The sequence below is a fragment of the Nuphar pumila genome, chromosome 2, assembly GCF_984573655.1.
Source record: "Nuphar pumila chromosome 2, dmNupPumi1.hap1.1, whole genome shotgun sequence".
Taxonomy (NCBI): Eukaryota; Viridiplantae; Streptophyta; class Magnoliopsida; order Nymphaeales; family Nymphaeaceae; genus Nuphar; species Nuphar pumila.
Window position 1 is genome coordinate 21947190 of NC_143250.1, and position 26931 is coordinate 21974120.

Here is a 26931-nt window from a genome sequence, read left to right on the forward strand (position 1 = left end):
GCAAACTTTTTCAGGTAACAACTGTATCTGCACAAGTATTATGGTCGTGTATCAAAGTGTTTCCAATAGTATGATTGTGCGAAATTTTCAAGAGTTGAGCAATCATATTAAGTTGGTCTGGCCTCAAAATGGTTACATGTGAAATAGATGAATGGGAATGTAATATGCTCGGCCTAAGAAACTAGATTCCATGTCTCTGTGTAACTTTCTTTATGTGTGAGGCCAACTCTAGGGGCTCGTTTGGAAGCAAGAAAATGGTAGGAAAATGCTAGGAAAGAAAAATTGATAACTTTTCCAACAATTCCAAACGAAGGAATTTTTGAGAGAAAAGTTTTTCTAAAAAATGATTTTTTTATACGAAAATTTCCTCCACCTGAGGGGTGGTAGAGTAACCATTCACCCACAACACATCTCATCCCATAAACTGCCACAAAAAGAGTTTCCTTCATCTTCCTCTTACCCACCACCATTTCAGGTATCTCTCTCTTTCTTGGGTGTCGTCAACCACCTCTCTCTCTCTCTCTCTTAAAGGGGACTGATCGACCCTCTTCTCTCTCTCATTTTTCTCACATTTTTTATTCTATTTTTCTCATGCTACACAAACAAGTGAAAAATTTTCATTTAGAAAAGTTATAATATCAAAACTTCTCCTAGGCAAAATTTTCTTTTCTTGTAAAATTTTTTCTGGCTTCCAAATGTGCCCTAGGTGTCTGTTTAGTTGTTACTACCGCTTGAAGACAGGAAGCTTCTTTTCATGTTTACCATTCTTTGAAGACTTAAAATCAATGAAACATACTGAGTTTGACTCAGACTCAGTTGCTCCTGAGCCAACAGGTGAGATTAATGAAATAGTCGCCACTAAATGCAGTAGTGCTCTGAATCATTTGAACCCTCCGTAACTTGATCTACTTGTGCTTTATGCAAGACTTAGTGGGTGGATCATATGCCTTTGGCTTAGTGTCTTCACGTCGGGAGTGCCATCGGCCTCCTATGGCTCAGCTGAGTCTTTCATAGGGCATGTATGGTCTTACTTGACTGCAACAAACTTGACCAATACTTAGTCCAAGCCAACCAAGCAATCTCAAACATGCACTAATTCTGACATTAACAGGATTTCTCTCTTGGCTGCTGGTCCCAGATTCATTTGAACTCTTATAAAGTCATAACACTTTATACCTTGTTCTGAGTTGAAACAATGACAAGGTCCCATTCTTTCTTACTCATGCAAAGGCCTCTCAAGCACAAGACCATGATAGAAAATTCAATTGAGCAACGCCATGAATATCAAAGTTAGAGGTTTTCTACACGTTTCAAAAAACCTGTGCATTCCCAATGAAACGAAATGCAAAGCGCTATCAAGTCCACCTCCGTGGACCTGCCCATGTACATAGTTCTACAAGCTTATGGTTAATAACACGCTGAGGGGTAAGTTTCTTGTTCCATACATTCACAAGCTATCATTGGCCAAACCAAAAATATCAAGAAAAATGACCAACAGAAAACCATGTTGACGCAGTAATTTGAAATGATTAGCAGTAATAACACTCAAAACCTTTTCAAGTATAAGGCTTCTCTACTAACTAAATGGACTGTTGTTACAAATGGTGCACGTTTCCACTGTCTATGAAGAGAAACATCTGGCTTCCTTGCTATCATTGTCAGCATTTGGAGGATGATATCTGCAGGATTTTATTTCCCACTCGGAACATGTGAAGGCAGCAATCGGAGTAGCAGCTAGGCACCAGCAGATAATGAACTTCCATTTCCACTTTAAGCATATCAATGAAGGTCCTCACATTCTGAATGTTACCTATCAGTTCAACGTAAAGATATATTAGGTTTTCTTGGAGTTTCCATCTTTTAGGACCCTCGGTCCATAACACAGTCAACATATACATAGATCCTCTTTCAAAAAAATGAAAACACGAACCTCCACCCCACCAGGTCTTGCTATTCTTTTCCAAGTAGCAAGGAAATGATTAAGCATAGATCTTTTCACCCAATCATGCTTGTGATGGTGGAATAGGTTTTATTTTTCAACACTGTACAGTTGTAAAGTTTTATCAAGGGCTACTGCAACAACATTCTTTATGGTATGTGTTAACCTGCTTGCATGTGTACAGAGGGAGACAACCTCTCTCTCTCTCTCTCTCTCTCTCTCTCTCTCTCTCTCTCTCTCTCTCTCTCTCTCTCTCCTGCACACCCGCGCACACCAGATGGGGAAAAAACACTCATGAACCAATATTTTAAGGGAATTGAGTCCTTTATTATTCAATTTAAAATCTTTTGGGGGCATTTGAAAGGACCGGATCTTTGATCCAAGGATGGATATCTGCATGGAAGCAATTCCAACAAAGGGATCTCGAATCCCTACTGTTTCAACCGTTTGAGTTCCCTTCAGTGCCAAGGCTAAGAATTATCAGCATGACCTAAGGTGCTGGGCCAAAAATCCATGTATCTTTGAGATCCACAGACGAGTGATTCAACACCCTTTATTTCATTCACTATATAATCATGGCTTCCACATTTGTGGACGAATTTCCACCAAATATATTGTAGTTATATCAATAATATTTCAAACAGAAATGAGCATAGTTGCAAGAGATGGGTAGAGGTATGGGTACGCAAAGCCCTCAAAAGTTTCCGGTACATTTTAATTGAAAGGTGTCTCCAAAAAGTTTTAGTACAGAGTTTCTGATAGACATTGATTCGAGATTCTGGTACGTGGTTCTCGTGACAATGGTTCGTTCTAACAGATTGATATGAGTTTCTGAAAATTAAATCGCATCATTTAGCTTGTAAGGTTAATGGCATTATATATATTGAAATAAACGGAGTCTTAAGAACAAGAGCAAAAAAACTAACTTTAAAAATCAAAATATCACAATTTCACCATCTATAGCTATAACAATGGTCCAACATCTTAAGCTATATGCAAAAGCAAAATATTAAAAGCAAAAAATTTTAAGATAATAACCAAATAAAAAATGTAGACCAATCTCTAAATGTAGAGTTCAGATTTTAGATTTTAGATGGAAGAGGAGGAAACTTAAAGAGTAAAACAGTAGTTTACATTTACAATTTTAATATCTTACTTATTCCTATTTTTATCACATATTCTGAAATTTACCTTATTAAAAAAAGGCAGTATTATGTAGTAATTACTGTGACTCCCACCAAGACAATCGAAACCAGGTTTGGTACTGGTTTCACTCGTACAAGGGATCGGTTTCTATATTCATAGGGACCAGTTTCTTATGCTTTTAGAAATGAACAATCTGGTGTTTCAGAAATGAGTTTCAGCTATTCTGAAACGAGGGTAGCAAGATGCCCCTCTGGTCTCTTGAAAGTTTTGTCCAAGTGACTTGGTATGAATTTTGCGGAAGTGTTCCCAAGGAACCTAGGTGCAGAAGTGTCCCCTCTATGGGATGAATTGGTTATGCTCAAACCTAAATGGGAAGGTTCAGCAATCGAGATGAGACAAACAAATTGAAAAGGAGAATCTTTTCTCTTTTCTATTTGGACTTCGGCCCGAGTTCAAGCAAGTTAGGTCCTCTCTTCTTCATAGGACCACCGTGCCCCCAATTAGTGAGGCACTTGCCGAAATGTGCCAAGAAGAGACAAGACTTGGCATAAGCAAAACAAGTGAGGAGGTTCTTGTTGTTTCAAGACCCGACAACAATGTGAAGACATATAAACCTCCTCATTTTGAGAAAAAACATAATGGAGGGAGAAAGATCATTTGTCACCATTACAACAAATCGGGGCACATAAAACCGAAGTGCCTCAAGCGAAAGGTGGCCTCAGTGAATGAAGACTCTTCCAAAAGAGAGGAGACAAGCAAGAAAGGAGGCGACCCCAAGGACTTGTCAATCTTTCAATTGGCAAAAACACTTCAACAATACCTAAGGACCACTACATCGACATCCAGCGCCACTGTGTCATCCTCTTCTCCTCTCGGTACATCCTCTTGGATGAGACTCAAGACCCTCATTCCATATGACACCGAATGAGCCCCTTCTATCCATTAGTTGCACCAATTCATAATTTTTAAGTGTTTACACCAATGATGGTACCTCTTTAAATATTAAAAGGATTGAAAACTAAAAGGATTTTACAAAAGATTCAATTTTTTTTGTCCTAAATGTTAGAGTAATTTCAAAACTAAATTTAAACATTTTTTCGGTTTCTCAAATATCGGATTATGGGTATCCTTCTCATCTAAGGTTTGTTGGGTGCAGGATCTCTAATAAGGGAAACTGAACAAGGTCATATAAAAGGAGATATCTACTATATGAATTTTCTTTATCTACCAAAAGAATCTTTTGTAACTATACCAAAAAAACGGATCTTGTTCTTTGGCATAAAAGATTAGGAGACCCAAGTATATCAAAATTATCACCTTTTTTTTTTTAAAAATATTGTAAAGAGAAAAACTTTGCTTGTATCATTTTTCAAATCATAGCATCTATATCATTTTTTGTTATCGGCATATCCAACAAATACACACTCGATAGCTTTGGGAGAAAGTTTGTCATGTTTTTCAATAAGCACAAAACACTTGCATCCAAACACTCTTAATCTTTTCAAATCCGGACGAATATTAAGAAGTTTTTCTATAGGAGAATTGTTTTTCAAAGTTGATGAAAGCATTCTTTTTATCAAATATACTGCGCTGAGAGCATCTTCAACCCAAAATTTCTTAGAAAGATCCTTTGAAATAAGCAAAGTTTTAGTAGTTTCAATAATACGTCGATGTTTTCTTTCCACAATTCCATTTTGTTGAGGTGTTCTTGGGTAAGATTTTGATGTAAAATCTCACGACTCTTTAAGTAATTTTAAAAATCATTAGATAGAAATTCTCTCCCTAAATCGGAGTGAAAACTTTTGATATTGGTTTTGAATTTATTTTTAACTAGATTATGAAATTCTTTAAAGCATGCAAAAACATTGGATTTGAATCTAAGGAAACAAATCCAAATATATCTGCTATAATCATCTATAAAAGTAACATAATAAGAGAACCCCCCCTTTGACATAACTGGAGTCGGTCCCCATACATTTGAGCACCAATTCAAAAGGTTCTTTTAACACAAAAATTCTAGTTCCAAAAGGAATTATTTTCATTTTTGCAAGTATATTCTTGAAAATAAAAAAGGACTTGATGTTGAGGAATCTAAGAAAGATCTTGAGTATGCATTGTTTGATTTATTGCCATAAAATAATGATGGGAAAATTGTTGATTGTAATTCTAGTGAAACTGATAATGGTTATGATAATGATGTTTCTAATGATATTGATATTGAACCGATTCATGAATCAAATAATGATATTGAACTTCAATGTTACTCTCGACATAATGGTGAGAATCCTCCATGTGCTCTTAATAAATATAGTTAATCCCATGAGATAGAAGAACCTAGTCTTAGGAGATATGGCGCATCTCTAAACCCTCCAAAAGGTTTGTTTCCTATGATTCGTCTTCACCCAATTATAGAGCTTGTCTCAAATCTATTCACTCGAATCATGAACCCTCAACATATAGTGAAGCCAATGACATAAAAGAGTCGGTAGAAGCTATGAACTTAGAGTTAGAGGCTCTCCATAAAACTAAGACGTTGAAAATTCAATCTTTACCTAAAGAAAAAAAGACTATAGGATGTAGGTAGGTATATAAAGTTAAAACCAAAAGTGACGGATCATTAGAAAGTTATAAAGTTAGGCTAGTTGTTAAAGGTTATTACCAAGAATATGGTATAGATTATGAATAAACCTTTGCCCTCATTGCTCGTAATGACTAGTTTTAGGACTCTCATTGCAACAACCTCTATTAGGAACTGACCCATATACCAATTAGATGTTAAAAATATCTTCCTAAATGGAGATTTAAATGAAGAGGTATACATGGATCCTCCTCCCAGTCATAATGTCGAGAAGGGTATGGTTCTTCGAAAGGCCTTGCATGGGAAAAAATATGCACCTCAAGACCCATAAGCCTAAGAGAAGAGATGAGATAGGCTCAGAGGAGGCTCTTTAAATTTAGAGCAACTCATGTAGCCTTGTTATGCATAGTACACACGTCCAAGCGAGCGAAAAACGAAGAAGAGATAGACCTCCCTCCCGAACTTAAGGAAGTTTTGACAGAGTTTGAGGATGTGTTCATGGAACCGACCTTTCTACCTCCGGAACATTCCCAAGATCATCATATCACCCTAATTCCGAATGTGGGACTCGAGAGCGCTAGACCTTACTGGTATGCTCACTCACAAAAAGACGACATAGAAATATTGATCAGGAAAACGCTCGATAGTGAGGTAATTCGATCAAGTTCCAAACCCTACTCCTCATTGGTTTTGTTGGTGAGAAAGAAGGATCATACTTGGCGGTTTTGTGTTCACAAAGATCGATCTAAGAGCCAGATATCACCAAATCTGGATGACGGAAGAGGATATACCGAAAACGGTGTTTAGGACTTTGAGCTTCTAGTAATGTCTTTCAGATTGACAAAGAATCGTGATGGCTCAAAAAATTGTGATGGCTCTGATACCATTATGGGAAGAACACACCACGAGAAGAACATACCAAACACATTAACAGACTATGGGAAGAAATAAAAAACTATGCTATGAGATGAATGACAAGATCATCAAAGCATATGAACATAAACACAAAGATTTATTATAATATAGAAGGAAATTTACAATGCATAGAGAGGCTTTGACACACATATGAGGAAATGTTTGCTATACTCGTGGGTTCAAAATGCCTTAGTGAAAACTTTTTCTAAATCTTTTATTTGCGTTTTGCACATCCGACCCTCCACATGTGATCTATATGTTTGGTTTAGTAGAAACCAGTCCCTGAATCATGTTTCCCCAACATGCATGTTAGATTTTCTAGTGATTGAAAAATCAATGACCTAAAATGTGTCAAATTTTTAACCCTAAAAAAATCCTATTTTTATGTCAAAATAATACAAACCAAGCGTCAATTGTGGGTAGCCGATATTTTCCTTATATATGTCATAGTCACGTATATTGGTGATATTATGAAAATATCATTATAAATTCCTAAAACAATATTAAAGGAAAAATCTCACTATATTATGGAAATATCAGAAATTTATGTCGCAATAAAAACATGATACTATTAGTTACTTTTACTCTTTTATCTTAAATATGTTTTTCGTTTTTCCTTTATATCTTTTACATATTTCTTTTGTTATATGCGTATTTTATTATCTAGACATGTCATTTTCTTACTTATTACCGCTACTTTTATATTTTAAATAATTTTTAACCACTGAGATTCCCATGAGATTTATAAATTAAACCTATATTATTGCGAGAAATTGCCTTGTCGAGCGATAGCTGAGTTTGATATTTGTGATATACATATATATTATATATTTTTAATTATACAATTATAAGTATTTTAAGCTTTTAATTTTTTTTTTCTAAATTTGGAAAATTTTGAACCTGATCAAAGTTGACCAAGTCCAAAATTGTTGACCTTCACCCAGCCATGTCAGGTGACACACTTGCACTTGCAACCACGTTGCACTATGCATTATGTTGACAAGGCCCCTTCTGTACCTATATTACATAGGTTCAGATTAAGCAAAAAGTACCGGTAAATTTTTTGTAGGGTCCTAACAAGTGCATTACTCTCTCTCTCTCTCTCTCTCTCTCTCTATATATATATATATATATATATATATATATATATTGAACTTTTAAAAGATTAATGAAACAGAAAACAAATTTCAACTCAGTCGATTGGTTCCTGACTTTTTATAAGATTAAACTTGCTGAATACGTGCACACTGGAGATGAGCTAAAACAAACTGACTTCCATTTGAACCCCATGTCCTACCATCTGTCTAATGACAATCAAACAGACTCGTGCAAGAAACTATATGATATGAGAATCCCCTGAACAAGGTTAACTTTTCAAGGATCTGAACTATGCATCTGGTTCCAAATTTCAGCAAGTGCTAGAAAAAACGACTGACTGCAGTTCCATGCTAGGCTTTCTCATAGAAAATTCCTCACCAACCTGCCCTCAACTCCAGTTTCTTCAAACTACTCAAACAAGTATCAAATCAAGACTTAAATCAGCAAGTTAGAAACACATTCTAATTCTAATGATATTGTCATATTTCAGCAGAACAGATATAAAAATGCTCTTCTCAATAACATGCAAAAGAACACCCTGGTATTGAAAACTAACTTGGAGACCCTCCCTCCCTCCCTCTCTAAAAACTTCCCTTAAAGCATGTAGTACAATATGCTTCTCCTGAACTATGAGCAGAATGTATATCGTGAACAGCATTCCAGAGTTAGGCAATAGACTAAAGCACAACCTGTAGCATAACAATCATGGCATTCAGACAAGACGGGGTCTTACAAAAAGTTGATGAGACAAAGCAAGAACAAAACAAATAAATATGTGCTCAAAGCAAAATCTCATCTGCTACTTGAAAATAACATCATGGGGCAAATAATAGTACATTCACAAAGCAACCAAAATCTCTGACTTTAATTTCAATTCTTACCCAAGTCACAAGAGAAGCATTGTGTGTGACGGACATCAAAATTGCTTCCTTTTGCTCCTAAAGATCCTATCCCTTCTGAGGTAGGCATACAACACACCAGAGAAAATCACAATGCCCATGCCAAGAGACGCCCATGGAAATGGCGGATCCTTGAAACATTCGAGTGAAGCCTCCAGCTCTTGCGAGGCATGATACACCAACGTATGGATGGCATACAGATCATGATCCGAAGACTTTGTAAAAAACAAGGCAGTATTGAAATCAAGATGGGATATCGCGGAAATTGCCCTCTCCAGTTTGTACTTCAGCACGTTCCACCTCTGCACAAACTCGACATAGCTATTCTTCTTAAGAAGCATCTTCTCCCCTCCATGCCTTGCAATAGCATCCACCACATCGATTGTGCTTGTTATTGTGTAATTTAATGTTGTGAGGAGGATGTTCCTCCGGGCAGCATCCTTCTGAACGAAGGACAGAGATTGAATCTCTGAGAAGGGGCCGAATGGGGTCTGCCCAACGCTCCAAGTGTAGTCAATGAGGGCACTGTTATGCCGAGGACTCCATGTTACATGGGTAGGGGAGACTCCCCACATGCTCTGAAGAATCGAACCCACAATTTCCCTCTCGAGTTCCCGAGCTTGAACAATCACGTGGCGCCCATTGCAGCTGTAATCGCTCACGCTCTGCGAGCCCCGAGTCCTCACTGCAATCACCATGTCTTTGAATGCAACGGCTTGATGGTATCGATCGAGCATCAACAGTTTATCAAAGTCGAGATCGAACACATAGACTGGGATAATCCTGCCCAATGCTTCGTCGGTAAGAGGAACCCCTGCAGACCGCTTCAACTCTTTTCCCGATCTTGATATGATATCGTGCAAACTCCTCGAATCGAGGTACTCGTTCACGATCAGGGTGTAATTATCGAACAGGAAGCGTGAAGTGTATGAATTCATCACCTTTGAAACTGCAAAAGAGCAGACAGCACAGCTCGAGAGCTTCACCTCATACCTCTCGAAGCTCAGCTTCTGAGAGCCCAACAGCAACCCACCGGCCTGGGCCTCTGCATTGAACGTCCTCTCAATCGTCCTAAAATCCAGGCCCCGAGTATCCTTCGTCTCCGATTCAAAGACGTGAATGAAACGAACTATCAACGTTTCCTCAAAGAAGACAGGGATCCGGAGCGAGGGCACAAGCAATATTCGATAGGCACTCCAGATCAAGGAGGCCACGTCGGCGTAGAAAGCCTTCTCCGACTTCGGCCGGCCATGAAGGGCCGCCAAAGGGTGGAATTCACCTGGGGCAATAACTCCGTCGCCGGAGATTGACGGGCCATAATTCACTGGTCCAGCGGCGAGATCCACCCACATATACCTCTCCTTCGCCATCCATACCGTTCCCAGACACCGTGAGAACGCCGGGGAATCGTCACCCTCGCTCCCCGTGTAGGCGTAGGGCTTCGAACTAGGGTTCAGATTCAGGAGGTAGATCGTGTACCCTAGTTTCTGCTTCCGCTTCGCAAAGTCCTCGGCGACGATCCGATCGACGACGGAGAAGGGGACAGCGTGGAGAGCGGAGGGGTACCGCATGACGGAGGGCGACGAGTCGATGTAGCGGCGGATGGCATCATGGATCGTGACGTCGAGCGTCGGCGACGACGGAGGGGTGAACCCTACCTGCAGGCGGTGCTTCACGGCGAGGCGGTGGGAGACCGGCCCGAAGGTGGAGGCGACGACGGAGAATTCATCAGTGTCGTGGGCCGCGGAGAGGAATCCGGCGAGAGGGTCGCCGGAGGCTGATATAGAGAAGCCGACGAGGGTGAGATCGAGGTGGACGGCGACGGTGAGGTCGGAGAGGAAAGAGAGGTAGTCGGAGAGGTGGGAGAAGGAGGCCGCAGAGAGGGATCGCCGGAGGGAGGAAGGGAGGGAGACGAAGGAGTCGTTGACGGCGTTCGGGTCGCGGCGGAGCTGGTCGGAGAAGAAGGAGTCTAGGCCGAGGATCGGCTGAGAGGTGGAGGAGGAAGAGAACACGAGGAGGAGGAGGAGGAGGAACGGGAGGGCGGTGCGGCTCATTTTCCGGCGAGGGACGGCCGGATTCCAGCGACGTACGGGTAGGGTTAGGGTTTGGAGTTGCGCAGAGCACATTGAGAGGAGTAGAGGAGGGAGAATTCCGTTGGGTTTTCGCGGGTGGAGTAAGAAATTACAGAATTACCCTTTTGGGTCTGACTTTTGCTTTGGGTGGACTCGACCCGGGTCCGGATTGGATACGGAGCGATGGGGTCAGACCTTGGTTCCACCCGGTCGGCCCGATAAGAATGACGGGTCGGGTTACTGAGGTCTTGGTATTCATTGGATCTAGTTGTATTGCAGAGTCATGAATTACAAAACCGCCCCATTTTTGGACTTTGGTTTTAACGGCCACGAGTCAGGTGATTCTGAACCCAGATGTCACTTTGAGGTGCGGATACCGGGTTTGGACACAGGTCGGACATAAGAAAAACCATAACTTTATAGAGTTTGGTACGGGTCAGGTCTGGGTCAAACCCAACCCATTGACACCCCTAGATGTGATTATTCATTGGATTTGGTTGAAGTTTGGGTGTTTCTCTAGACCATTGTAACGCTACTAAGATGTTATGGTTTTACCCATAGTTAGGTTAGGAATGGACATCAGGCCCGGTTTGGGAAGGTCTCGTGATGGGTCAGGCTGAACACGGCCTTACAAGGTAATCGGGCCCCAAAAGGATCTGATCCATTTGCAAAGTGAGTAGGGCCCCATGGGCCCAACCTGTTAATTGATGGGGCCTAAAAAGGGGTGACCCAAACCGGATTATAGCTGGGTTGGGCTGATTCAAGCCTGGTTATGAATCAGGTCAGTCGGACTCGGATCCTTATTATGCCCTAATCTTGTCGGCCACAGACCCGAGATCCACTCTTTTTTTTTTAGTTTATTTTATTTTAATTTTAGTCAGAAAAACCTCTCCAGGTGCAAAGAGACCTAGCCGTACTGGCTCAACCTTCCCTATTCTACTACGTGTCATTTATAAAAATCTGGCCAATATATATATATATATATAGTGAGAAATTGCCTGAAAATTTAAAATGACAAATTCTTGCAAGATTTTCAAACCACGACAAATATTATAATATTTATATTTAAAAAAATAATTATTATGAAAACCCTCAAGATTTGTATTTTTAAATATATTTTATTTATATTTTTTTATAAAAAATAATTTTTATATTTTTTATTCCTAAGATTTTACCGTTTTAAACTTTTGTGGCTATGCTCTTAAGGCTTACCCCTCGACCACAGGAATCGCCACGTTTTTTAAATGTTACTAGAGCAAAAGAAGCAGAGGCTCAAGAAATAATGTATGGTGTCAAACCAAAGCGAGTACTCGTGGATCATTTTATATGAAGCAATTAAGAAACAGAAGTAGAAACCAGTAGAAAATGGCAAATAAAATATAATTAAAACTTGTATTCTTTAGGTTTTCTATGGATTGAATTCTTTGTACTAAAAAAAACTAAATAATTTTGTGAAAATTATTTATTATATAAAATAAACATTAAAAAAGGAAGCACAGATCTTTTAAGACATTTACAATACCAAGAAGTTCATTTTCATATCTGGATATATAATATGTAAGATATTTTCCTATTAGAAGCGAGTTTCTTAGGAAGCGACTTTCCGAGGTTTTAAGAAGCTTTATATAACTATGTTTTTCTAGCAAGTTTTAATACAAGTTTGCTCTGTATGGCTCAGGAAGTGGACCTTCCTAAGCAGGAGTCAGGATAGGGTGCAATCACATGGCATAAAACTTGTGCATTAAGCGTTTGATTGCTCCTTTGGGCCCACAACTGGCAGGCCCTGTCCCGGAGATTCCCCAGGTGCTTAATGCACAAATATTTGTGCATCATATTGTATCAGATCTTTTTTCCCTAAGAAATACTTATCATTTGGGGTTGAAAGAAGATATGGTTTTGCTACCCATCGATCAAGTGCAATCACACTGCACTTGACTGGCCCCACATTGTCAAGTTGTACCCTGGAGGGCAAAGAGGATGGTGCAACTAGGGGTGGCAATCGGGTCGGGTTGGCAGGTCAGGTCCGTGGGTTATTATTAATATATATTTAAATACAAATATATGATTATATTAATATTTTTATATACACAAACAAGCATATATATATATATATAGAGAGAGAGAGAGAATAGTTGCTTATACTTATTTGTGCCTATCGCTGTTTTTGTGGCTTTTGGATGGTTCTTTTGCATGTTTTTCTTGAATATGTAAGTACTAATGTGTTTTACATGTTTGATTTTATAGAAAATGGACTGTTGCATCATTTGATTATGATGCACAAGTAGGTTTTTATAAGGTTTTAAAATTGATGGTGTAAAATTTTATAAATATCATAAATATTTAAGGCTTAAAAAATCATATTGTTTTTATCAAAAACATGATCCAAGTGTTGTTTTTTAACAAATTGATCATGTCGAATGCAGTCGGATTTCTGAAGCTGAATATCATGCACTAGCATCCACTACAGCTGAAGATCACATTCATTTTGTGGGATCTTGGACTTTTTGTCTCACCCACCTATCATCTTTTGTGATAACATGTTTGCACTTTACACAATTGTTAACCTGGTTTTTCATAACTGATCTAAACATATTGAGATTGATTATCACTTCATTTGTGAAAAGGTCGCTCAAGGACAATTAGAGGCTCAGTGTGTTCCCTCTTATTGTCAAGTTGCTCATATTTTTTACCAAGCATCTAACAAAGTCTCTTGTCTCCATTCTTAGACCCAAGCTAGGGTTATGGATTTCACCCATACCGAGCTTGATGAGGGGTATTATCGGATCTATCGTGAATAGCAAGCCACGAGACGATAAGGACAAAACTCATGAAGATTGAGTTACTTGCATGAATAAAGATAATAATAGAAAGAGTTTTGGAGATCTCAGAAATGGTCCAAATGCTTGTAATAATAACCTAACACAACACGGTTAACCCGTTTAATAAACGGGTCGGGTCGGATAAACGGGTTGGCGGGTTGGCGGGTTAGCGGGCGGGTTGGCAGGTCGGGTTCGGGTAAACGGGTTGGCGGGTCGGGTTTGGATAAGCGGGTAAACAGGTTGGCGGGCGGGTCGGGGTCGGGTAAACGGGTTGGCGGGCGTTTTGGTGGGTCAGGTTTGGGTAAACAGGTTGACCCACCCGCCTAACCCGTTTATTAAACGGGTCAGCCGGGTTGGCATACTCCTAACACGAACCCGACCTGTTTAATAAATGGGTTAAGTGGGTCGACCCGTTTACGACACGAACCCGTTTAAGCCAAACCCGAACCCAGCTAAGAAGTGGGTTGGCGGGTCATGTCAAATTTTGCCATCCCTAGGTGCAACCTCAATCTCGAGGACACAAAAAAACTTATGGTATTTACACTTACTTACAAAAATCAAGGCTAACATGAAAAGCAATGAAAATAGTCAACAAATTAACAAAAAAATTAAGAAAAATATCAAGAATATTCATTCATCAGCTCTATACAAAACCATCATAATAACATATTTATATTGAAAAGGGGAACCCTAATCTAATATGGATCCAATACCTGACTATAAAACAAAACCCAATCTAATATCCAACATAAAATTTCTAAAAGAAAGAGATCTGATTGACCATGTTATACTCCTGCATCATTCTCTCTGGGTTGGAAAACACTGTTCTCGACTCTAGTCTCACTTCCAGTTCTTCTTCTAGTTTCTTTTAACCAGACCATTCAATTAATACAACTCCTTGGGTATGAATACCTGACATGCATAGATCAAGAGAATCTACTACTAGTGGGAACAAATATGCAAAAAATCCAAGTAGTAGTACTTTGTGGGTCATGTAGTTTCTTAATGAATTCAAATGGGTTTCAAATGGAATGAAAAACCTAATGTAAGTAACTTAAGAATCTTTGGATGTATTGCTTACTCCTTGCTTGATTCAAGTGATTGAGGTAAAATGGATAAAAAAGTGAGAAATGTATTTTTATGGGTTATAGTGATAAAACAAAAGGCTATCGATTGTACAATCCATTAACCAAGTCCTAATCATTCAACATTATGTTATCTTTGATGAGAACAACTCTTGAGAATGGACACAAATAGAAAATCAGGAAATTCCATTTATAGAAGCACATAACTCGCATTCTCATTCTACAGAAGCATCTTCCAGTCAACAAGTACCAACACAAGTGATTAGTTCAGGCAAAGGTGAAACTGAAACTGGTGGTGACACTCCACCAAGGAAGGTACGTTCCTTACAAGAAATCTATGAGTCATGTACCTTTGCTTTTATGGTCACAGAACCAACATGCTACGAGGAAGCATGTGACAAAAAAGAATGGGAGAAAGCAATGAAAGAAGAAATTGCTGCCATTGAGAAGAACAATATATGGAAGCTTATAAATTTGCCACAGAGAACGGAACCCATTAATGTAAAATGGGTTTACAAAGTGAAGTATAATGCAAATGGGAGTATGCAGAGATATAAGGCCAGATTAGTTGTTAAAGGGTATGTACAAAAATATGGCATTGATTATTTTGAAATTTTTTTGCCAGTTGCTCGTTTTAAAACTATTAGAATGATATTGGCATTAGCGGCTCATTTAAAGTGAAAAGTGTTGCAATTTGATGTCAAATCTGCTTTTTTGAATGGTACTTTAGAAGATGTGTATATTAATCAACCACAAGGATTTGTTATGAGTTGACAAGAGGAAAAGGTGTACAAGTTAGAGAAGGCTCTTTATGACCTCAAACAATTACTAAGAGCGTGGTATGAGGGACTTGACTCATATCTAAAAAAAATGGGTTTCAATGGTGTGAGAGTGAACCCACTCTATATTTGAAAGGAAAAAGTACCAATATGCTTGTGGTTTGTGTTTATGTGGATGATATTATTTACACTGGGTCAAATGATTCTCTCATTTGTGAATTTAAGAAGGGTATGATAAATGAGTTTGAGATGTCGGATCTAGGTCTGTTGCATTTTTTCCTTGGTCTTCAAGTAGTGCAAACTAATGATGGTATTTTTATCACTCAAGAGAAATATGCATTGAACTTGCTGAAAAAGTATAATATGTTGAATTGCAAGGTTTTTCTTACCCCCATGAATGCTGGAGAAAAATTGAGTTTATCAGATGGAACTGCTAAGGCTGATGGCACACTGTTTAGAGGATTGGTCTGAGGGCTGTTATACTTGACTCATACACGCCTAGATATTATGTTTGCTGGCAGCTTAGTTTTCAGGTTTATGCACAATCTATCAATGCACCACCTGGGAGCAGCAAAACGAATTCTGCGTTATATTCATGTAACTACTAAATATGGAATATGGTATAGATCTAGTGCATGTTTTAACTTACTTGGTTACACTGACAATGATTGGGCAGGTGCTTTAGATGATCGAAAGAGCACAAGTGGATACATTTTTTCACTTGGTTCAGGTGTTGTATCTTGGTGTTCAAAGAAGCAAGGAACTACAACTTTATCATCCTTAGAGGTTGAATATATTGCTGCAGCTGCTGAAACTTGTCAAGCAATTTGGATGCATTGAGTGATGGAGGATCCTGGTCAAGCACAGACACGAGCAACTCCAATTTACTGTGACAACAAAGCAACTATAGTGATGGCTAAAAATCCAATTTATCATGGTCAGACCAAACATATCGAGCTTTGTCATCACTTCCTTTGTGAGATTGTTGCTAAAGAGCAGATTGTGTTGGAGCATTGTTCGACTAATGAACAGATTGCAGACAGTTTTACTAAAGCTTTGTCATACCCAAAATTTGTGAAGTTTTATTCTCACCTTGGTGTTTCAGACTTTGCATCAAGGGGGAGTGTTGGAATGTGATGCAAAAAATGTGGAGGTCGTGGGTCGGTTAACTGAAAATGAGCGAGATGACAGGGCAACTGTTGGAGGGTTTTTTTTTTCTTTTTGCCAGAAACCCATGATTATCTGATATCGTGGTCATGTTCGTGCATTTTTTTTTGTTTCTTTGTTGCCTATATAAGCCAGTTGTGTAATTTGTTATAGTGTTCTTTTGTGAGGAAAACTCTTTGTTCATCTTTGTTTTAATCTTGTTCTGTTTTTGCATAAGCAAGTCTCTGTTTTGTGTGTTCTTTTGTGTCTTGTTTTTTGCAAAAGGAGGAACAGTGACTATGTGTTGTGTGTAAGCTTCTTAACAGCCAACAGTTTCACCCTTGGCAGCCCATCTACCCCCAACACCTTCCCACCACCACTGTCATCTCCCCCTCTTTCCCTACATCTTCGTTCTCCTCCTCCTATGCCCCCTACCACCATACCATCACCGATGAAGAGGAGGCCAACAAAGACCTCACTGACCACCCACAACTGGAGGGAGCCCTTGCCGACAACATCTGTCCCTCCTAGCTTCCAACCAGCCTCTCAACCCAACTCTCCACCCCCCCCCCCCCCAACTGCTAGAGAGGTTCCACACAACCTAGATGACAAGCAGCCCATCACTGATTCAAGTCCCCCGAACCAGATCGATGAAGATGGGTGGCTATCATTTGATCACTCTGAAGTTGTAGAAGCAAAAGCAGTGTAGTTGCCAACTGGGCTAAGCTGAAGAGACCCCTTGCTGGTAGCTGATTCATCCACACAGGCCAACATGTTTGATCACAACCCCAATGGACAGCTGATCTTTTAAGCCCGCATCTCCACCGGAGAAAGGGCCAGAATCGGCCGCAATCTAACCAACTACCCATCGTCGGACGAGCTAAACAACACCATTAAGGCTAGTGGGGGTAGCTCCTGATGTGTTGTGGTGGCAAGCAGTGTCTCCCGCTGCCATGCCCTAATCAAGTGAGGCATAGAGATACACAACAAGCCAAGCTATCTCAGGCTTGGCTCAGGCTCAATCTGTTTAAGCCTTGCTCGGGCTTGTCCATAAAAATAAATGAGCCAAGCTTGTACAGAAGTCTAGGCTCAATTTACATAAATGAGCCAAGCTTGATTAAGCCACTAAACTCGATAAATCTCGAAAAGCTCATAAAAATAGTATATATAAAATATATTTGCAAAAGTATAAACAATAATTAGGTGTTTCTCTAACAAGCAAGCTTTGGACTTTTCATCTATAATTTTTCACATTTTACAACAACCTAGCCTATGTTTTTAGAATATGTATTATTTTTTTGTCATAATACTAAAAAATGGTCAGCTTGGTATAATGGTGAGGCATTTGTATATATTTTGAAGAGGTTGGGGTTCGAAGCCCACCTCTTCAAAAGTGAAAGATACACTTGTTTTTAACGATATGGTAAAGCTCAGCTCAGCACAAACTTGGAACCGAGCGGAGTTGGAACAATGTTGTTCAAGCTCGACTCCAAGCTCGAGCCGAGCTTGAGCACATGCATTTTGAAATGAGCCAAGTACGAACAACCTAGGCTCAACTCATGTGCATGCCTAGTGGGGCATCCTTGTACCCAATGAAAACTCACCCAATGGGTCAAGTACCCAAATCAAGACAACTGGTTTGGTTGAGAACAGATTCATGCATGCTTCATCTCAGTAGATCTCTCCCCATTCAATTCAGGTCGATTCTCAAGGACAAAATAATTTTACTATGGGTTTGAACCCACGCCCGATCCAAAATAGTCTGAACTCCAACCTGTTTGAACAAAACCCTGACCCAAAACCCATCTTAACCTCATTTTGGATCTAAATCAATTATGTATCCCACCTAAACTGACCCAATACCATTCAAATATCCAACATGAACCGAAGACATATTCAACCCAAATGGATCTTATCCACACCCATCTTGATACCTCTTCAAATCATTTTCCAATGCAAGATCTGCCACATGTCCCAAGATTCACTTCTACCAAGCTTCAAACCAAGTTTATTTACCAAAGCTCAATGTTAGTGCAAGAATACATAGAAGAATTTCATAGATAGGTACTATAAACCTAAAGCTGTGACACTACAAGAAAATCGTTATTTAGTGACAGAAATTTGCGACAGAAATAATCCATCGCAACGTTGCGACGGATTAGCGAGAGAAAACTATCCGTCTCCAAAATTGAAATTAGTTGCGGAATTTGTGACAGAAAAAATATGTCATAAACGGTCACAAATTTGCGACAGATAAATTATGTCTCACACTCCATCGCAACTTCGCGATGGATAAGCGACACCAATTTTCTATCGCTACTCTGTCACAAATTTGCGATGACGTTTGCGATGGAATTTGTTCATAACCAAGCCATCGCTAAATTTCCTGTAAAACCCTAATGCAAGTCCCTTTCTTTGCCCTTTCTATTTCATTCTATCGCCCGTCGCCCATCACCCACCGCCCATTGTCGGTCGCCCGCCGCCCTCTCCTTCACCTCCTCCTTCTTCCCTCACTCCATTTCTCACCGTCGTGTGTCACCGCCGCCGACCCCCAAGCATCGCTGCCACCGTGTGCCGTCTGCCGCCGCCGTCGACCCCCGAGCACCGATGCCGCCGTGTGTCGACAACCTGACGACCCCCAAATAACCTGACTCATTGATAACGCCTCGTGGTGTGACAGGGTTTGGACACGACTGGGCTCTCACCCTCTCAAGCGCCCCCTTCCAGGGGACTTGGGTCCAGTCCGTCGGTGAAGACGCTTCTACAGACTACAATTCGGTAGGCAAAGCCTACAGATTCTCAAGTTGTGCTATTCCCGGTTCGCTCTCTGTTACTAGGGGAATCCTTGTAAGTTTCTTTTCCTCCACTTATTGATATGCTTAAACTCAGCGGGTGGCCTCACCTGACCTGGGGTCGCTAAGCTGAGATGAGAAATCGCCTCTAGAGTTCCAGCAAACTTTCGACGCTTCATGTGAGCTGCGATAATCCACCGCACACAGAATGCATGACTATGGTAATCCTCTGCTTGCCTCACTGTAGCGTGCCGTGAGCCAACATTTCAGCTGACGGCACACCCATAAAAAAGGCATTGCAAGCTAATCCTCCATTTGTATATTTGTGTTTTGCAGGTACGTAGCTGAGCTAATTGCGTGAAGCTTAGTGCTAAGCATCGCATGCGGCTAAAAATGCCATCCAAAAATAAATAAGAAAAATACAAAGGCAAAAGCATGCAAATCGGGTAAATACCCTTGGTGAGTAAGTGATGCAGGCGTATCACAGGTTATTTAATTTCTTGGATGCAACACTTTTTTGTTCACACACTCACTTAGTTGTGGATATCTAGGACTGCTTTACTGGAGTTTGGAGATCATGCTAAGCATGATTTGAATGCATGAAAATAGAAGTGCTCTCATTTTTAGAGTTTGAATTTCATGCTAGTCATGGTAGTAGTTAGCGGGATATTGGAGTGTGTTTGTTGCAGGTACATGTTTGACATTGTTGTGGTATGAATGAGTGATTGTATTGTCATGTTTGATGTGATTGTATCCATGCTTGCATGAAGTTATTTTCAATTTGAATATGTCTTCCATGTGAAATTGCATCATGAAAACATGCTTCAAATGAATGTATCATGTTGATGAATGTGATTTCCTCATTTTAAATATCCTTGTGATGAGTGTAAATATGATGTGATGGTTTTATACATAAAAATATTAAGTTATCAATGCATGCATCATAGTTCTTGTGATTGAATGACATCATATATATATATATATATATATATATATGTGTGTGTGTGTGTGTGTGTGTGTGTGTAATATATATATCAAATCATTACATCCACCATCAATACATGCTAAATTAGATATTTTCTTCATCATAGCATTCTTATGATTCTCTTTTAACTGGTTAGGATAATATCTGTAACATCATAGGACAAAATGGCTGCAAACCGTGAATGGATGTACCATAGGATAGTTGACAATGAGGTATCGCTTGAATATATGGATGGTGTTGACAGTTTTATTGAATTTGCAATGGCAAGTGTCAGTACAGTGGATCCCACTGGTCGGATCAGGTGCCCCTGCACAATGTGTAAGAACAATCGATTTGTAGAATTTCATGGCATCAGACATCACCTATACAGGAAGGGTTTTGTGAGTGATTATCAGAATTGGATGATTCATGGTGAAGAATTTTAGAATAATTTTGATGCACAGGTGGATGTGGTGCACGATAATCCATATGTAAATTTGATATTTGATGTCGTAGGACTAAAACTGGGTTCTGCTATGGGTCCTAGTGATGTACTAACTTGAGTAGAGGAAGAAGCAGCAAACGATGTAGCTAGTAGATTTTATGACTTACTTAGAGATGTTGATGAGCCACTTTGGAATGGTTGCGAGAGTCACACTATCTTGTCTGCAGTTCTTCAACTACTGAATTTAAAGTCTGAGTATAATTTGAGTCAATCATGTTTTGACCGTCTATGCTTTATTGTGAAGAGTATGTTGCCTAAAGATAAGAAATTACCATAAAAATTTTATCCTGCAAAGGTTATGGTCAACGCTATAGGTATGGGGTATCAAAAGATAGATGATTGTCCAAATCACTGTATGTTATATTTCAAAGATCAAGAAAATAGTAGATCATGTCCGTCATGTAGACATCCTCGGTTCAAGCCAAAGACAAGAGGCAATGATAGCACGAGGTCAAAAGAAGTGTCATACAAGTCGCTCTGTTACTTCCCTCTCACCCATAGATTGCAACGATTGTATATGTCTTCGAGGACAACTAAACACATGAGATGGCATGCAAATAAAGTTCGACGTGATGAAGACAAGATCACACATCCTGTTGATGTGGAAGCTTGGAAGCACTTTGATCATACTCATCAGACCTTCACAATAGAAGTGAGAAATATTAGGCTCGGTTTATGTACAGATGGATTCAATTCATTTGGGGGTAGATCAACCCCATACTCGTGTTGGCCGGTATTTGTCACCTCATACAACCTTCCTCCAAGCTTGTGTATGAAGCATCAAAATCTTTTCTTGTCTCTATCGATCTTTGGTCTGACCTCTCCAAGCTAAAATTTTTCTGTATATTTAAGGTCATTGATTGATGAGCTGAAAATACTATGGGATGACGGTGTTCTCAAGTATGATGTCCACAAAAACAAAACTTCAATATGAAGGTTATTGTTCTATGAACAATTAGTGACTTTCCTGCGTATGGTATGTTATCTGGTAGGAGAACACATGGGAGGTTGGCATTTTCGTACTGCATAGAGGATACAAAATTATTTAAATTGACAATGGAAGGAAGTCATGTTGGTTTGATTGTCATCGTCGATTTTTATCCAGCGACCATCCGTTCTGATGATAAAGGAATGTGTTTCGAGCAAGCATAATTGAAATAGAAGGTCCACCTACACGGTTGTCTGGCATAGAGATTTTAAGACGATTGTGATACTTTTCATATAGACTGACAGATGCCCATAGTCTGACGCCCTTCCTTGGATTTGAGAAGGAGCACAATTGGACAAAAAGATCTATATTTTGAGAACTACCATATTGGCCGACCTTATTTATACGACATAATTTGGATGTGATGCATGTGAAGAAAAATGTGTTTAATAATGTGTTCAATACAGTAATGAATGTCAAAGAAAAAATGAAGGATAATCTGAAGGTCTGTATGGATTTAAAACTAATATGTAAAAGACCAAAATTGGAACTCCAAGAGTAAAATGGCAAAGTACTGAAACCAAAGGCAAGATACGTGCTTGAACTAGATCAAGTAAAGTAGGTATGTCAGTGGTTGAGATTTCCAAATGGATACATATCTAACATTGCTCGGGTTGTGAAGATAGATGATGAACAATTATATGTGTTGAAGAGCCATGATTGTCATGTCATTATGCAATGGTTGATTCTCCTAGCATTCCATGATATGTTAGACAAACCTATATGGGGGGTATTATCCGAGTTGAGTAGATTTTTTAGAACATTGTGTGCATCGAAAGTTATAGTAACTAAGGTAAAGAATCTCGAGGATTCTACGTCACTACTATTTGTCAGCTATAGAAGATATTTCCGCCAACATTTTTTGATGTTATGGAACATGTGATCATACATTTGCCATATGAACTTAGGGTTGGTGGTCCTGTGTAATATCGGTGGATGTACCGATTTGAAAGATATATTTTTATTTATACTTTTCTCTCTAATGCTATTAGGAAATTATTGTATTAAGAGATGTATATTGTTGACAAATGCATGTTTGACCTAAAAAAAAGGTTCAGAATAAAGCAAGAGTGGAGGATTCAATTTGTGAGGTGTACACTTTGGAAGAGATTTCAAATTTCTCATTTATGTACTTTGAACCTCACATTCCAACATATTACACTTGCTCACTTTGTAATGATGATGGAGAACAAGTTATTGTGACTGACAAACTATCAATATTTAAACCACTTGAGAATGCCTTTGGCAGTTGCCGGTCAAGACTCTCGGAAGATCGAGAGCAAGACGCAACACAAATCTATATCCTTTTTAATTGCTCAGAGATCGACCTCTATATCGAGTAAGTATATATAATATGTTACACTAAGTTCTCTACGTACATGGTTCAGTAATATAATTATTTATTAAGTGCAAACAATTTGATCTAGAGTTGCGAAGAGAACTTCCACATCTCACTGATTTAGAAGTACAGAAAGAATGTGAAAATAAGTTTGGGGTATGGTTGAAGGAGTTGGTAAGGACGATGACATGCATTTTTTTTGTGTAAACAACAATATGTTACTTAATTGGTCATGATTACAATCATTGTTTATGCTTGTAGGTCCGTCATGGTGATGTTAATGATCAAGAAATATGTGATTTACAAAATGATCAGACCAAAATTGTGCAATGTTACAGCAGGTACATCATAAATGGTTATCGATTCCATACAAAAGAGTACAGTGTAAACAAGCCAATGATGAATAATGACGTGTGTGTCAAGGATATCAATTATAGTGAAAATAAATTTGACTACTACGGTGTTATTGAAGAAATAATAGAGTTGACTTACTTAGGCATAAATAACATGGTAACTTTATTCAAGTGTCATTGATTTGATCCCATAACAATAAGAGTCGACAAAGCCTCAGACATTGTGGAGGTGAATCATAAATCAAGGTTTGGAACATATGAACCATTCATATTAGCCTTGCAAGCTCAACAAGTTAACTATATTTCATATCCGAATACAAGGAAGTCAGATAGAAATGAATGGTGGACGGTTTGCAAGGTGAAGTCTAAACATATAAGCATGATTTCATCACTATGAAAGTTTTTTGACTGCCTTATAACACATATATGCATGATTGAATTACTATAAAAGTTTTTTGACAACCTTAGAACACATATAAACATGATTTCATCACTATAAAAGTTTTTTAAGTGCCTTATAACATATATATGCATGATTGAATCACTATGAAAGTTTTTTTGATAACCTTAGAGCACATATATGCATGCTTGAATCACTATGACATTCTTTTGACTGCCTTATAAGACATATATGCATGATTGAATCACTATGAAAGTTTTTTGACAACCTTAGAACACATATAAACATGATTTCATCACTATGAAAGTTTTTTGACTGCCTTATAATACATATATGCATGATTGAATTACTATGAAAGTTTTTTTGACAATCTTAGAGCACATATATGCATGCTTGAATCACTATGACATTCTTTTGACTGCCTTATAACACATATATGAATGATTGAATTACTATGAAAGTTTTTTGACAACCTTAGAACACATATAAGCATGATTTCATTACTATAAAATTTTTTGACTGCCTTATAACACATATATGCATGATTGTGATACATAACTCATTTATTTGACAGCCTTATAAACCATATATGCATGCTTGAATGACTATGACATTTTTTTGCCAACCTTAGAACACATATCTGCATGATTGAATCACTATAAATTTTATTTGTCAACCTTAGAACACATATATAAATTTTGTTAATGTCCTTCACTGTATTGTTAGTCTATGTGTCATTCTGCAATGTTACTTTGATTGTCTTAAATTAAGTGCATTGCATATAATTTATTTCATTATATTTTGTTTATCAATACTAACATTTTGGTTCTCTTATAGGATGTTGGAGATGATTAGCATAGAGGAGCTGATGGAGGCATGGATGGAGGGGCAGACCGAGACAATAAAGAGGACGATGATCCGAATCTTGGCAAGAATTAGCTTCATCTTTTGAATTTATTTCAAACGAAACTCTTTGTATATGTTCACTTGTAACAAATTAGAACTTGGCGAGGATTATACTGGGTTGTTAATTTTGTTTCACTTATAACTTGTGTTAAATTTGTTTCACCTACTTTGTATTTGTATTTTTTATGTGTACTTTATTTTTATACACAGGATATATAAATTGTATAATGAGAAATTTTTTCTCGATATTTATATTTTAATTAATTTTTTTATTTTTTTTTATTTTTGCTATGGATTAGCGATGGATATTATCCATCACTAATTAGTATTGGCCTCCAATTTAGCAACAGATTAGGGCAGATATTTATCCATCGCAAAATTGAATCGGTCGATGTTTTGCGACGGATCGTAATCTGTCACAAATCATCGCTATAATAGCGATGGATGTGTATCTATCACAAAACCAAATCTCTATAGATTAGAGACGGATCATGGCATTCGCTAATCCATCACAAATTAGCGACGAAAGTAGGGACATATATGTTTCGTCGCTAATTAGAGACTAGGAAATTGCGATGAAAGTTATCTGTCGCTCATCTATCGCTAAACTGTTTAGCGATGGATTTGTGATGGATTAGTGACGGTTTACGTTCGTCGCTAATCCACATATTTCTTGTAGTGTGAGAACCTTGACTACCAAACCGTTAAGTACATTGTTGAACTTTGCAATTGCCTTTTTCTTAAACTATATGATGCCTTCTTCACATTCTTAGAACAAGTTTTTCAACGTGTAATGGATTTTGAAGCATAGGTTAAACCCCCTCCAAAACCCCTCTCATAGCCTAGCAAAAGCCCAGATCCAATTAGAGAAGATTTGGATCCAAAATCATATAACGGATGCAAACCCTTCTTATTGGATCTACTTGAACCTACCTTAGACCCTAAAAATGTGATCCTAGACAAACCCACTCTAGGCTTAAACCCAAATGCAGTTGATCCAATCTCAAATGAACTCCGTAAAAACATACCTAAGCCCCAATCTATGTTGGATCCAAAACCCAATAACCGGATCCAAGATTGTCTTGTACCCATCTTCCTTAATCCAAACCTATTTTGGATCCCATACTTACGCAAACAGGATCATGAGTACATGGTGGATATATTGATGTTTGGATCATGGATGGCTACGGGTGAGGTTCCATCAAAGTGAATTCAGATTTTATCTCAATTGATTTCTCCATATCCATTTGATTCATATGAGTATAAAGATTCAAATGATTATGGATGGTTCATAAAGTGCATCACAGGCTTTCAAACACATATTGGAGCATGATCTATTTGATCTACACGGTTTCTGGAGCAAGGAGCTATTCAGTTCCGTATTGTGGGCTCACAACTCACAAAGTGGAGCAGAATTGAAAAAAAAAATGCAAGCGATAACTAAACTTGAGGGCAAGTATTCTCTAACTCTAGAGAGAATGATGCCGGAGTGGAGCCCAATGACTTGGGACCCATCGGATCATTTTGGATCCATATTTATTTTATTTAGATTATTAATTGTAGTTGGATATTCGTATCATTGTGTTTGATCCATATTTTGAGGATGTGTTTGCTTTCTTTGAAAAGTTATCATAATAGGATAGTTACTTGGACGGTAAGTAAGAAACTTATCTTATTTAGAGTTTTCAGATTTTATAAATTTCTCATTTATAAGTAGATGAGAAATCTAGAAGTTTGTCCCTTTAGATTGATATGAAAGAATTTCTTACTTTCTTAGATAAAAGTAAATAAGTTTTAGATAATCGTAAGTGTAGTTACTAGTTTGATAGATTTCTTTATAAATCCAACTTCGGATTTATGTCATCATGTGTACTACGTGCAAAGTGTAAGCCATGGTTTTAAAACCCAGTGACTCAGTCACTTGGGCGAGTCAACGACTCGGACAGGTCATGTTAACTTTATATTTTATATAAAACATATATAAATATATGTATATACTATCTATATTTTATAGTATTTTACCAATATATTATATATAATATAGATTATATGATATTTTTTATAATATATTTAATGTATAATTTTATTAATACATGCATAACCATATTTTTATATATAACATACATAATATTTATATTATATTTTATATAATATATGTAATTATATATAAAATAACTTGCCCCTGACTCTGCTGACTCACCCATGACT

At 38.3% G+C, this 26931-nt stretch overlaps 1 protein-coding gene across 2 annotated transcripts; it reads right to left on the reverse strand.

Moving 5' to 3' along the window:
* Positions 1 to 1255: 1255 nt before the first annotated feature.
* LOC149845008 (uncharacterized) lies at positions 1256 to 10695 on the reverse strand. Of its 2 annotated transcripts, none has more exons than XM_089997424.1 (2): positions 8558 to 10695; positions 1256 to 1799 (listed from the first exon to the last, which is right to left on the reverse strand). In XM_089997424.1, the coding sequence occupies exon 1, from the start codon at positions 10627 to 10629 to the stop codon at positions 8593 to 8595; it is 2037 nt and encodes a 678-aa protein (XP_089853550.1). In that variant the 5' UTR covers positions 10630 to 10695; the 3' UTR covers positions 1256 to 1799; positions 8558 to 8592. The 2 variants fall into 2 exon arrangements, with proteins under 2 accessions (XP_089853550.1, XP_089853548.1); XM_089997422.1 differs by having other exon boundaries at positions 1256 to 1810.
* Between the last annotated feature and the right edge of the window lie 16236 nt (positions 10696 to 26931).

Excerpts from the sequence above, each read along its gene's own strand:
- LOC149845008 (XM_089997424.1), bottom strand. The coding sequence starts at position 10,629 with ATGAGCCGCACCGCCCTCCCGTTCCTCCTCCTCCTCCTCCTCGTGTTC.